Consider the following 15,291-nt stretch of genomic DNA (forward strand, 5'->3'; position numbering starts at 1 on the left):
TGCGGCAATATTTATTGTGTTCTTGTGCGGCAATTGAAGTGAACAATACACAACAATATTTAGGCTGTTTATTTATAATTTACTTTTTTGCTTCCTTCTGTGTCCAAAAATCACTGAAATTAATATCCTTGTTTTCGGAAGCAACATAACTTTTAATTTAATTTGTATTCAAATTATAATTTTTCTTGAAGTCCGATGACGGAATCTTTGCGACATATACCATCACTAGCAAAACTCATACGAGAAGAATACGAAAGATATTTTATGTCACCAATTGGCAAACTGCCATGACAGTATAAATTTATTAAAAAGAAAAAATTAAAAGTTCCATACAGCCCAGACGAAACGGTAGAACCTCAACATTTTGACCAGTTTTGACTATTTTTCTTCTATTTGTTTAGTGTTCATTATTTTTCTATAAAAGTATAGGTCATTGTCTAACAAAACCGCATAAATTGCAAGCTTTATACAAAAATTATAAAAATTTCTTAAATTTTTGAACACAATTGCACGGGTTTTAATTTCGATTTCTAGAAAAAAAAATTGTTATTCAGTTTTATAGCTCATTAAAATTTAGTACAATAAGGTGCAAGTTTGAAGTTGCTAAAAAATCCTGTCGATTTTTTATAATTTTTTTAGCAGGCGATTTTTTATAATTTTTTTGCATAACAAATTTTTTTCTAGAAATCCAAATTAAAAACCATTGAATTGTGATCAAAAGTTTAAGAAATGTTTATAATTGTTGTATAGATTTGAAATTTTTATTTATTTGATTTTACTTGTAATTAATAAAAAAGCAAAATTAAAAAGAAAACCAAAATTAAAAAGAAAACTCTTGTAACTTGAACTCCACATATTTAGCACGTTGCAGTTATCGTCGAAAAATAAAAAAACTGTAGCCTCAAGCTTCTAAATAAATGCGTCAGTTTTCATTGGGCTCAAGTTGTTGCTTCTTTGCTTTCAAACAACAAATATGCATAAAATTAGCCCACAATATATAAATTAGATGAAATTTTCTTTTTTTTAAGAATACGCCAGTTTTACACAACAAAGAGCAAAACAGAATTTAGAAGTCAGCGCAACATCTTATTGTCACGATTGCCGCATGCTAGAACAATCGTGTGATAAATTTGGGGCAATTATTGTCACTATATTGATTTTCACCAACTTGCGGCAATCAAAATTGTATAAAAAGAGGCAACCGTGTGATTGTATAGAATTTGATTGGGACAATTTTTTTATTGTGCTCCAATACAGCACAATAAAAATTGTTCCAGATTGGTGCATTTGCGGCAATCGTCTGATCTCAGCTTTAGGCTATTGAGCCTTTCACTTCGTAAATTTTCGCTTGGGAATAAATTCTAATATATAAAAAATGCCCATAAAATATAGAGTTTAGTTTTTTCTATATTTAACTTGAATATAAGAGATTATAATGCTTTTCTTCCTTCAAGGACTTGAGGTCAAAAACTACTTATGTATAAATGAGACACCTTTTTAAAGTCTTTTAAAAATTATTAAGATTTTTGCTGACGCATGAGTAATTAATTTCAATATAATAAATTGTGTTTAATGCTTTTGTCTCTTAAAGGGCTCGATATCAAAAATTATTAAAAAAATCGGCACCTTTAGCAAGGCACCGTATGTGTGTGTGCAACCTTTTGTAATGGAGTATCAAAACTAATGTTAGTAGTGAGCAAACCTTTAATTATTGAATCATGTAAAAACGTACCTCATGATTTTAAAGTAATTTAAATATTATTAAGATTTTTCCGACTTATGAATAATTGCATAATTTTACCTTTTTACGCGCCAACTAAATGTAGGTTTGCAATTCGCAAAAGCATCGATGTTGAGCAAAAAACATCCATGTCAGCAGCTCATATTAAAACATCGATTCATCGGTGTTTCCATCGATGTTTCTCCAGCTCTACAAGAAATGGGGTCTCAACCCCCAAATTTTTCACTGGATTTACACAGCAGTGCTACGTCCTATATTATTCTATGGCGGCACAGTCTGGTGGACATCACTGGATAAATCGCTCCCAAATTCTAAGCTTACCAAGGTGCGCTACCATCCACACCCACCAAAGCTATGGAAACACTCAAACTTTCTACCCTTTTTGGAAAGCTACAGGTGAGCTGCAGTGCAGTAAGAATAAATGCTCTGTAAAAATGGAAAAACACCAGACTCGGTCACACCAACATTCTAATCAACTACCCCGACACTTTCAGGTCCCCAGATTATACAACACCACTGATGGAGGTCGACTATAAGTTCTCCACTCGTATTCCTTCGAGGAAGCACTGGGAGGACGACTCGACCTAGGGCCTCCAAGATAACTCCACAGCCATCTACACGGATGGAATCAAACCAAATGTAAGAGTAGGGAGTGGGATACACTCCTGGGAGAAGGACCTCTGACTAGATCTCTGCATTAGGCTACCAGACCTTTGCAGTGTCTTCCAAGCAGAACTCGCGGCTATTGAAGAGGCAGCACTCTGACTTATCGAATCTTTCATAATATTTCTTCAGTAACTATATACTCCGATAGCCAAGCGGCTGTCAGGTCTCTGGATTACTGCATGATCCCATCTATAACTGCGAGAGAATGTAGGAAATTCCTTAACTATTTAGCTTCAAGGACATTCAAGGTAATTGTGCGGCGGCCGAACTTGCTAGGAAGGGACCCACCCTGCCTGACGTCAACTCCTCTTATGCAGCGGGCATACCTCAATCTACCTGTAAGACATGGCTCAGGACATTCTTCGTTGAGAAGACAAACAAAAGATGGTCGGAAGAACCCACGCGTGGGACGACTCGACAAGAAAAGATCCGACGCACTCATTGGGTAAGAAAGCCCTCTACTGAGAAGATGCTCATTTCACCACCACCTTTTTGTCTGTCTTGCCGATCTAAGTGAAGCAGGCATTCACGAATTCTCGCTCTTTCTGAATCTAACCAACTGGATTTACTTCTAGATGACGGACGGGTTCGAATTCGAGCTCTCAATTGGTATCACAACGGACCCACTGGGTCTAAGTGTGCCTCCCTTACGTTGGATGAAGGCAGCGGCTTCAACCTAACCTGACCTAATCATTAAATTTGCACCTGGTCTGACTAAGTATGTAAGCAGGTAGAATAATTTCTCTTAACCTAGTTATATAAGTATGTAGATCTTCAGTATAGATACACACATATGTAAAAATAATTTCGAAGGATTTGATTTATTTTTTTTTGAGGTAAGAGGAAGAATATGGAAATTTCATTGGAAAGTGTTTCCATTCAAAAGACTCACTTTGACATTACCGAAGACAAGATTTTTTTTTTTTTTCAAGCGAATCCTCTGCTTCGCGTATGTATATCTGTGTGTACATATGTATGCATATCCAAATATAAAATTATTGCATTGTGTGTACACATTTTTTGTCATAACTATAAATTCGTATATACATAAATACGTACATACATATGTAAGTATGCATACAAATACAAGGTATTCGTTTAAATTATTGCAGCGGTACGAAATCGTTAGTATGTATTGATTTTGTGAATACAATTTAGTACGGTTCTTAAGCTACTACACCAAGAATATGCCAGATGTTTCCGATTTTGTGCACGCACTTCCAGTTGGCGAAGCAGCAGATGCTAATGAATTCGCACGAGTTGCTGCTAGTGGTGATCGCATGTCCTGATTTAACACAGCCGAAGTTTGACTTTGGCTACCTTCATAATAGTACGAAGAATCTTTAAGGAAGAAGAAAAAAACATTGAACAAATTTATTATAAAATTGCTTTTACAAGATATTAATTACATTTAGCAAACTTTGATCATAATACATATGGTTCCATAGCCTCAACCACTAACCAACAAAAATAATAGGGGTATTCTCGAAGTCTTGCAATTTGAACAGATTGAACGAAATGCAAAAATACTATCCCAAATTTGCAAGAGTACGAGAGCACCACAAGGTTTATATATGTTACCGGCCACACCCGATTTTACGGCTAAACTTGTTTTGCCTAGACCAAACTAGTTCTACCAACATGCGATAGGATATACCGGTTTAGCCTAGATAAACTGGTCTTCCCGAAACCGGTTTGGACAAACCGGTTAAGTCTAGGCTGAACTAGGTGATCCTGATATTAATGTACTTTCCAGTTTAAACTAGTGTGGCCTATGTTAATTGTGGGTGCAGAGATGATGGTAAATATGCCGTATCTCGGATTGCTTAGCATGCATTTGACAAGTAGTAGATCGTACATATATAGTTTCTGTCCTTTTTATGAGTAGGAAATGTAATGATGCACTTCAACGTGTGTTATTTTAGACATTATCCAGTAAAAACTAGTATGTAGCAATTTTACTGGAATTTTTACTGGCTGCCGGTTTCTTACAAAACTTGCAAGAAAATAGCAAAGTAGGGGAAATTGCGAGAGCGAAAACGACAGCTTAACTTGCAGGTTTTACTGGATTGTTACTGGATACATTTGTAATAGTAACTATTTGCTAATAAATAATACAGCTGATGGCATGATGCTGAGTGTAATTCACACTAATAAAGGAATTCTTTGTGGGGCTGTTATAGTTCAAATTTATAAAAAAAAGTAAGTGCGCCTGGGCTACACTGGAGAAGTGAAACTTACGTTACATATCTAGCTTACATCTCTGTTTTTATCTTTTATATCTTTGCTTTTATCCTTTTCTTCATCTATATATTCTCCTAGATGATGTGAGGTGCGATGACGTGATAAGATGCCATGTGATATAATGTGAAGTGACGTGATAGGATGGTATGTCATGCCAAATGATGTCATATCATGTGATGTTCTGATGATGTCACAGCAAATTGAACTATGTACAATTCTTTGTGCCAAAGCGAATTAATATAAGGTGTTAGCAGGAGTACAAAAACATAAATTTGGATGTATTTTGTTTTTGCTTTTGCGGCGTAAACTGTCAAAATCTGTAAGAGTGTGTTTGGAAGTGCAAAAAAAAATATTTCAATTTGACTTTATAAGCCGTGAGGTGAAGCACATACACAAAATCAGCTGATATAAATAGTAACACAACCTTATATAAAAATGTCTTGGTTTGTGCTGTGCATTCAGTAGTTTGTAATTTTTGCATATTTCATATTTTGATTTTCAATTCATCTTTATTCAGTCTATGATTAAAAATCTTACAGACTAGATTACACAGATTACAAAAATAAGTATTATACGATAATAGTGTTAACATAGCAGTGCATGAACTAAACCTAAGAGTAAAACGATTCAAGCGTGGACTTAAATAAGGATCTTGATGATGAAAATTCGATATCGATCTTCTTAGAGATGTTATTAAATTCCGAGAGCGCTCTAAATATAGGCGCTAACGAATAGAAGTTTGCCTTAACTACACTAAGATAAAAGGGAGGTTGAGATCGTAAGGTTCTGTGAGGAACATTGAAATTTATTAGCTCTAGTAACTACTCAGGGCAATTGATCTTCCCACAGACCAAATCAAAGAGAAACATAAGAAGCTGAATAATTCTTCTTTTTTCTAATGACTGCAAATTTATTAGCTGACAGCGGGCCGCATAGGGCGGAAGCGGGTCGGAAAAATTAAGTGGTTTTGATTCAAACTCAAAGGGGCGGATTTATAGTCAAAATTAAATTGATACTTAAAGTTAGTTGTAGCTTCTGGACAAAAATTTAATGGGTTGTCTGTCAAAAAAGTTCCAATTAACTTTGGGTGGGATTTTGTATAGAGCCGCACTCTTTATTATAAGGAAACCAGGCAGAATTAACCAATGATACCTGGGGAAGATGATTTAGGAGGCATCCTTTTTAACAAAAATGCAAATACGACCGCCTAGGCATCCTCAAGAGGCCTTAAAAAATTACCAAAAATCAAAATTTTTACTTGCGTTTGCACAAGAAACCCTTGATAAAAGAAAATGGACGGTAGCTTTGAAATCAGAGGGTCCTATTCTTCCATCTCAATCCCCGTTTTGACCAAAATCGGTCGTCCGTGTACCAACTTTAAAAACCAACTAAATTTTGAGTATGAATAGATGCGCCCCAAAACATTATTTGGACAATTTAAGTATTTGAGAGGTGTATGAACTACATAAGTATCGATTTAAGTATATCATAAAACATTCGCAAAATTTTTATTTTTATCCATTTTGTTATCAATGTTTTCATAGATTTTGTAATCGATATTTTTTATAGATTTAGACATCGATATTTTTTATAGATTTTCTTATCGATATTTTTTACCGATTTGGGTATCGATGTTTTTATCGATTTTGTTATCGGTATTTTAATATATTATGTTACGGATGTCTTTATTTATTTTGTTAACGATTTTTTTATCGATTTTGATTTCGAAATTTTTATTGATTTGGTTATCAATATTGTTATTGATATTATTATCGATTTTGTTATCGATACAAATGCTGTGACATCATATGACAGAACATCACATGATATGACATCATTTGGCATGACATGCCATCCTATCACGTCATCTCACCTCACATCATCTAGGAGAATATGTAGATGAAGAAAAGGATTAAAGCAAAGATATAAAAGATAAAAACAGAGATGTAAGCTAGATATGTAACGTAGGTTTCACTTCTCCAGTGTGGCCCAGGCGTAGTTACGCTTTTTTTTTTGTAAATTTGAACTATAACAGCCCCACAAACAATTCCTTTATTAGTGTGAATTACACTCAGCATCAAGCCATCAGCTGTATTTGTTACTAGCAAATAGTTACTATTAAAAATGTATCCAGTAACAAACCAGTAAAACCTGCAAGTTAAGCAGTCATTTTCGCACTCTCAATTTCCCCTACTTTGCTATTTTCTTGCAAGTTTTGTAAGAAACCGGCAGCCAGTAAAAATTCCAGTAAAATGGGTTCATACTATGTATTTGTCAATGTTATTGTGGCTTGTTAACATTTTATTTTTAATATTTTTATTGAGCTTTGTACCACTATTGTTTATTAGCAAAAATTGAAAAAGCAACAAAGTCTAAGCGGTTGAAGTTATAGCACTGTTTCGGAGATCACCACATCTCCTCATCAGACTTCTTTTTGCTAGACTTCAGCAGGGATCGAACCTGCGAATTCGATGTTCAAAGTCACAAGCGTTAACCACTGAGCGGATGTACACAGCAGGCTCGATCCCTGCTGAAGTCTAGAAAAAAGAAGTCTGATGAGGAGATGTGGTGATCTCCGAAATAAAATGAATTAGCAACAAGAGTTTACGTGTGTACATCCGCTCAGTGGTTAACGCTTGTGACTTTGAACATCGAATTCGCAGGTTCGATCCCTGCTGAAGTCTAGAAAAAGAAGTCTGATGAGGAGATGTGGTGATCTCCGAAATAGTGCTATAACTTCTACCGCTTAGACTTTGTTGCTTTTTCAATTTTTGCTAATAAACAATAGTGGTACAAAGCTCAATAAAAATATTAAAAATAAAATGTTAACAAGCCACAATAACATTGACAAATACATAGTTTAGGAAGAGCCTGCCTGAAACTATACAAAAAAGCAAATAAGCAAATGGATGTATAGAATTGACAACAACAACCACGCTGTCGAGTTTAAATAGCGGCAAATCAGCTGCACTTGATAGTAGTTGGTTGAATAAGGAAAATGAATTAGCAACAAGAGTTTACGGGATGTACATAGCTCAGTGGTTAACGCTTCTGACTTTGAACATCGAATACGCAGGTTCGATCCCTGCTGAAGTCTAGAAAAAAGAAGTCTGATGAGGAGATGTGGTGATCTCCGAAATAGTGCTATAACTTCTACCGCTTAGACTTTGTTGCTTTTTCAATTTTTGCTAATAAACAATAGTGGTACAAAGCTCAATAAAAATATTAAAAATAAAATGTTAACAAGCCACAATAACATTGACAAATACATAGTATGAACCCATTTTACTGGAATTTTTACTGGCTGCCGGTTTCTTACAAAACTTGCAAGAAAATAGCAAAGTAGGGGAAATTGAGAGTGCGAAAATGACTGCTTAACTTGCAGGTTTTACTGGTTTGTTACTGGATACATTTTTAATAGTAACTATTTGCTAGTAACAAATACAGCTGATGGCTTGATGCTGAGTGTAATTCACACTAATAAAGGAATTGTTTGTGGGGCTGTTATAGTTCAANTGCGAAAATGACTGCTTAACTTGCAGGTTTTACTGGTTTGTTACTGGATACATTTTTAATAGTAACTATTTGCTAGTAACAAATACAGCTGATGGCTTGATGCTGAGTGTAATTCACACTAATAAAGGAATTGTTTGTGGGGCTGTTATAGTTCAAATTTACAAAAAAAAAAGCGTAACTACGCCTGGGCCACACTGGAGAAGTGAAACCTACGTTACATATCTAGCTTACATCTCTGTTTTTATCTTTTATATCTTTGCTTTAATCCTTTTCTTCATCTACATATTCTCCTAGATGATGTGAGGTGAGATGACGTGATAGGATGGCATGTCATGCCAAATGATGTCATATCATGTGATGTTCTGTCATATGATGTCACAGCATTTGTATCGATAACAAAATCGATAATAATATCAATAACAATATTGATAACCAAATCAATAAAAATTTCGAAATCAAAATCGATAAAAAAATCGTTAACAAAATAAATAAAGACATCCGTAACATAATATATTAAAATACCGATAACAAAATCGATAAAAACATCGATACCCAAATCGGTAAAAAATATCGATAAGAAAATCTATAAAAAATATCGATGTCTAAATCTATAAAAAATATCGATTACAAAATCTATGAAAACATTGATAACAAAATGGATAAAAATAAAAATTTTGCGAATGTTTTATGATATACTTAAATCGATACTTATGTAGTTCATACACCTCTCAAATACTTAAATTGTCCAAATAATGTTTTGGGGCGCATCTATTCATACTCAAAATTTAGTTGGTTTTTAAAGTTGGTACACGGACGACCGATTTTGGTCAAAACGGGGATTGAGATGGAAGAATAGGACCCTCTGATTTCAAAGCTACCGTCCATTTTCTTTTATCAAGGGTTTCTTGTGCAAACGCAAGTAAAAATTTTGATTTTTGGTAATTTTTTAAGGCCTCTTGAGGATGCCTAGGCGGTCGTATTTGCATTTTTGTTAAAAAGGATGCCTCCTAAATCATCTTCCCCAGGTATCATTGGTTAATTCTGCCTGGTTTCCTTATAATAAAGAGTGCGGCTCTATACAAAATCCCACCCAAAGTTAATTGGAACTTTTTTGACAGACAACCCATTAAATTTTTGTCCAGAAGCTACAACTAACTTTAAGTATCAATTTAATTTTGACTATAAATCCGCCCCTTTGAGTTTGAATCAAAACCACTTAATTTTTCCGACCCGCTTCCGCCCTATGCGGCCCGCTGTCAGCTAATAAATTTGCAGTCATTAGAAAAAAGAAGAATTATTCAGCTTCTTATGTTTCTCTTTGATTTGGTCTGTGGGAAGATCAATTGCCCTGAGTAGTTACTAGAGCTAATAAATTTCAATGTTCCTCACAGAACCTTACGATCTCAACCTCCCTTTTATCTTAGTGTAGTTAAGGCAAACTTCTATTCGTTAGCGCCTATATTTAGAGCGCTCTCGGAATTTAATAACATCTCTAAGAAGATCGATATCGAATTTTCATCATCAAGATCCTTATTTAAGTCCACGCTTGAATCGTTTTACTCTTAGGTTTAGTTCATGCACTGCTATGTTAACACTATTATCGTATAATACTTATTTTTGTAATCTGTGTAATCTAGTCTGTAAGATTTTTAATCATAGACTGAATAAAGATGAATTGAAAATCAAAATATGAAATATGCAAAAATTACAAACTACTGAATGCACAGCACAAACCAAGACATTTTTATATAAGGTTGTGTTACTATTTATATCAGCTGATTTTGTGTATGTGCTTCACCTCACGGCTTATAAAGTCAAATTGAAATATTTTTTTTTGCACTTCCAAACACACTCTTACAGATTTTGACAGTTTACGCCGCAAAAGCAAAAACAAAATACATCCAAATTTATGTTTTTGTACTCCTGCTAACACCTTATATTAATTCGCTTTGGCACAAAGAATTGTACATAGTTCAATTTGCTGTGACATCATCAGAACATCACATGATATGACATCATTTGGCATGACATACCATCCTATCACGTCACTTCACATTATATCACATGGCATCTTATCACGTCATCGCACCTCACATCATCTAGGAGAATATATAGATGAAGAAAAGGATAAAAGCAAAGATATAAAAGATAAAAACAGAGATGTAAGCTAGATATGTAACGTAAGTTTCACTTCTCCAGTGTAGCCCAGGCGCACTTACTTTTTTTTATAAATTTGAACTATAACAGCCCCACAAAGAATTCCTTTATTAGTGTGAATTACACTCAGCATCATGCCATCAGCTGTATTATTTATTAGCAAATAGTTACTATTACAAATGTATCCAGTAACAATCCAGTAAAACCTGCAAGTTAAGCTGTCGTTTTCGCTCTCGCAATTTCCCCTACTTTGCTATTTTCTTGCAAGTTTTGTAAGAAACCGGCAGCCAGTAAAAATTCCAGTAAAATTGCTACATACTAGTTTTTACTGGATAATGTCTAAAATAACACACGTTGAAGTGCATCATTACATTTCCTACTCATAAAAAGGACAGAAACTATATATGTACGATCTACTACTTGTCAAATGCATGCTAAGCAATCCGAGATACGGCATATTTACCATCATCTCTGCACCCACAATTAACATAGGCCACACTAGTTTAAACTGGAAAGTACATTAATATCAGGATCACCTAGTTCAGCCTAGACTTAACCGGTTTGTCCAAACCGGTTTCGGGAAGACCAGTTTATCTAGGCTAAACCGGTATATCCTATCGCATGTTGGTAGAACTAGTTTGGTCTAGGCAAAACAAGTTTAGCCGTAAAATCGGGTGTGGCCGGTAACATATATAAACCTTGTGGTGCTCTCGTACTCTTGCAAATTTGGGATAGTATTTTTGCATTTCGTTCAATCTGTTCAAATTGCAAGACTTCGAGAATACCCCTATTATTTTTGTTGGTTAGTGGTTGAGGCTATGGAACCATATGTATTATGATCAAAGTTTGCTAAATGTAATTAATATCTTGTAAAAGCAATTTTATAATAAATTTGTTCAATGTTTTTTTCTTCTTCCTTAAAGATTCTTCGTACTATTATGAAGGTAGCCAAAGTCAAACTTCGGCTGTGTTAAATCAGGACATGCGATCACCACTAGCAGCAACTCGTGCGAATTCATTAGCATCTGCTGCTTCGCCAACTGGAAGTGCGTGCACAAAATCGGAAACATCTGGCATATTCTTGGTGTAGTAGCTTAAGAACCGTACTAAATTGTATTCACAAAATCAATACATACTAACGATTTCGTACCGCTGCAATAATTTAAACGAATACCTTGTATTTGTATGCATACTTACATATGTATGTACGTATTTATGTATATACGAATTTATAGTTATGACAAAAAATGTGTACACACAATGCAATAATTTTATATTTGGATATGCATACATATGTACACACAGATATACATACGCGAAGCAGAGGATTCGCTTGAAAAAAAAAAACAATATCTTGTCCTCGGTAATGTCAAAGTGAGTCTTTTGAATGGAAACACTTTCCAACGAAATTTCCATATTCTTCCTCTTACCTAAAATAAAAAAATAAAATCCTTCGAAATTATTTTTACATATGTATGTATCTATACATATATGAAGATCTACATACTTATATAACTAGGTTAAGAGAAATTATTCTACCTGCTTACATACTTAGTCAGACCAGGTACAAATTTAATGATTAGGTCAGGTTAGGTTGAAGCCGCTGCCTTCATCCAACGTAAGCGAGGCACATTTAGACCCAGTGGATCCGTTGTGATACCAATTGAGAGCTCGAATTCGAACCCGTCCGTTATCTAGAAGTAAATCCAGTTGGTTAGATTCAGAAAGAGCGAGAATTCGTGAATGCCTGCTTCACTTAGATCGGCAAGACAGACAAAAAGGTGGTGGTGAAATGAGCATCTTCTCAGTAGAGGGCTTTCTTACCCAATGAGTGCGTCGGATCTTTTCTTGTCGAGTCGTCCCACGCGTGGGTTCTTCCGACCATCTTTTGTTTGTCTTCTCAACGAAGAATGTCCTGAGCCATGTCTTACAGGTAGATTGAGGTATGCCCGCTGCATAAGAGGAGTTGACGTCAGGCAGGGTGGGTCCCTTCCTAGCAAGTTCGGCCGCCGCACAATTACCTTGAATGTCCTTGAAGCTAAATAGTTAAGGAATTTCCTACATTCTCTCGCAGTTATAGATGGGATCATGCAGTAATCCAGAGACCTGACAGCCGCTTGGCTATCGGAGTATATAGTTACTGAAGAAATATTATGAAAGATTCGATAAGTCAGAGTGCTGCCTCTTCAATAGCCGCGAGTTCTGCTTGGAAGACACTGCAAAGGTCTGGTAGCCTAATGCAGAGATCTAGTCAGAGGTCCTTCTCCCAGGAGTGTATCCCACTCCCTACTCTTACATTTAGTTTGAATCCATCCGTGTAGATGGCTGTGGAGTTATCTTGGAGGCCCTAGGTCGAGTCGTCCTCCCAGTGCTTCCTCGAAGGAATACGAGTGGAGAACTTATAGTCGACCTCCATCAGTGGTGTTGTATAATCTGGGGACCTGAAAGTGTCGGGGTAGTTGATTAGAATGTTGGTGTGACCGAGTCTGGTGTCTTTCCATTTTTACAGTGCATTTATTCTTACTGCACTGCAGCTCACCTGAAGCTTTCCAAAAAGGGTAGAAAGTTTGAGTGTTTCCATAGCTTTGGTGGGTGTGGATGGTAGCGCACCTTGGTAAGCTTAGAATTTGTGAGCGATTTATCCAGTGATGTCCACCAGACTGTGCCGCCATAGAATAATATAGGACGTAGCACTGCTGTGTAAATCCAGTGAAAAATTTGGGGGTTGAGACCCCATTTCTTGTAGAGCTGGAGAAACATCGATGGAAACACCGATGAATCGATGTTTTAATATGAGCTGCTGACATGGATGTTTTTTGCTCAACATCGATGCTTTTGCGAATTGCAAACCTACATTTAGTTGGCGCGTAAAAAGGTAAAATTATGCAATTGTTCATAAGTCGGCAAAAATCTTAATAATATTTAAATTACTTTAAAATCATGAGGTACGTTTTTACATGATTCAATAATTAAAGGTTTGCTCACTACTAACATTAGTTTTGATACTCCATTACAAAAGGTTGCACACACACATACGGTGCCTTGCTAAAGGTGCCGATTTTTTTAATAATTTTTGATATCGAGCCCTTTAAGAGACAAAAGCATTAAACACAATTTATTATATTGAAATTAATTACTCATGCGTCAGCAAAAATCTTAATAATTTTTAAAAGACTTTAAAAAGGTGTCTCATTTATACATAAGTAGTTTTTGACCTCAAGTCCTTGAAGGAAGAAAAGCATTATAATCTCTTATATTCAAGTTAAATATAGAAAAAACTAAACTCTATATTTTATGGGCATTTTTTATATATTAGAATTTATTCCCAAGCGAAAATTTACGAAGTGAAAGGCTCAATAGCCTAAAGCTGAGATCAGACGATTGCCGCAAATGCACCAATCTGGAACAATTTTTATTGTGCTGTATTGGAGCACAATAAAAAAATTGTCCCAATCAAATTCTATACAATCACACGGTTGCCTCTTTTTATACAATTTTGATTGCCGCAAGTTGGTGAAAATCAATATAGTGACAATAATTGCCCCAAATTTATCACACGATTGTTCTAGCATGCGGCAATCGTGACAATAAGATGTTGCGCTGACTTCTAAATTCTGTTTTGCTCTTTGTTGTGTAAAACTGGCGTATTCTTAAAAAAAAGAAAATTTCATCTAATTTATATATTGTGGGCTAATTTTATGCATATTTGTTGTTTGAAAGCAAAGAAGCAACAACTTGAGCCCAATGAAAACTGACGCATTTATTTAGAAGCTTGAGTGTACAGTTTTTTTATTTTTCGACGATAACTGCAACGTGCTAAATATGTGGAGTTCAAGTTACAAGAGTTTTCTTTTTAATTTTGGTTTTCTTTTTAATTTTGCTTTTTTATTAATTACAAGTAAAATCAAATAAATAAAAATTTCAAATCTATACAACAATTATAAACATTTCTTAAACTTTTGATCACAATTCAATGGTTTTTAATTTGGATTTCTAGAAAAAAATTTGTTATGCAAAAAAATTATAAAAAATCGCCTGCTAAAAAAATTATAAAAAATCGACAGGATTTTTTAGCAACTTCAAACTTGCACCTTATTGTACTAAATTTTAATGAGCTATAAAACTGAATAACAATTTTTTTTTCTAGAAATCGAAATTAAAACCCGTGCAATTGTGTTCAAAAATTTAAGAAATTTTTATAATTTTTGTATAAAGCTTGCAATTTATGCGGTTTTGTTAGACAATGACCTATACTTTTATAGAAAAATAATGAACACTAAACAAATAGAAGAAAAATAGTCAAAACTGGTCAAAATGTTGAGGTTCTACCGTTTCGTCTGGGCTGTATGGAACTTTTAATTTTTTCTTTTTAATAAATTTATACTGTCATGGCAGTTTGCCAATTGGTGACATAAAATATCTTTCGTATTCTTCTCGTATGAGTTTTGCTAGTGATGGTATATGTCGCAAAGATTCCGTCATCGGACTTCAAGAAAAATTATAATTTGAATACAAATTAAATTAAAAGTTATGTTGCTTCCGAAAACAAGGATATTAATTTCAGTGATTTTTGGACACAGAAGGAAGCAAAAAAGTAAATTATAAATAAACAGCCTAAATATTGTTGTGTATTGTTCACTTCAATTGCCGCACAAGAACACAATAAATATTGCCGCAATTTTGAAATTTTCATTGCCCCATGATTGCCAATCGAGTTATCACACGATTGCCGCAAATGGGTTGTATTTGATTGGGCATTGTAAGCACAATATCGGCCTCTATTGCCGCATGAGTCAATTTATTGTGAAATCACACGATTGGGGCATAAAATGAGGCAATAATTGGTGTATTGCGGCAATCGTGGGATCTCAGCTTAATTCTCAAATTTTTATTTTTCATTCAAACATCGAAACCATCGATGCTGCCAAACATCGATGTTTCTCCAGCTCTAATTTCTTGCCTATAGC

At 34.8% G+C, this 15,291-nt stretch overlaps 1 protein-coding gene across 1 annotated transcript in view; it reads left to right on the plus strand.

The window, feature by feature from the left end:
- The window catches only part of sv (paired box protein shaven), a 432,076-nt gene extending 420,590 nt beyond the window's left edge, over positions 1-11,486 (plus strand). Inside the window, exon 11 of the mRNA XM_017626900.1 lies at positions 11,248-11,486. Coding sequence (XP_017482389.1) covers positions 11,248-11,414 — 167 coding nt within the window. The 3' untranslated portion in view covers positions 11,415-11,486. The remainder of the gene's footprint in view (positions 1-11,247) is intronic.
- The last annotated feature ends 3,805 nt before the right edge of the window (positions 11,487-15,291 follow it).

The sequence above is a fragment of the Rhagoletis zephyria genome, unplaced genomic scaffold, assembly GCF_001687245.7.
Source record: "Rhagoletis zephyria isolate East Lansing unplaced genomic scaffold, Rhagoletis_zephyria_1.1 Rzeph_scaffold_00067, whole genome shotgun sequence".
Taxonomy (NCBI): Eukaryota; Metazoa; Arthropoda; class Insecta; order Diptera; family Tephritidae; genus Rhagoletis; species Rhagoletis zephyria.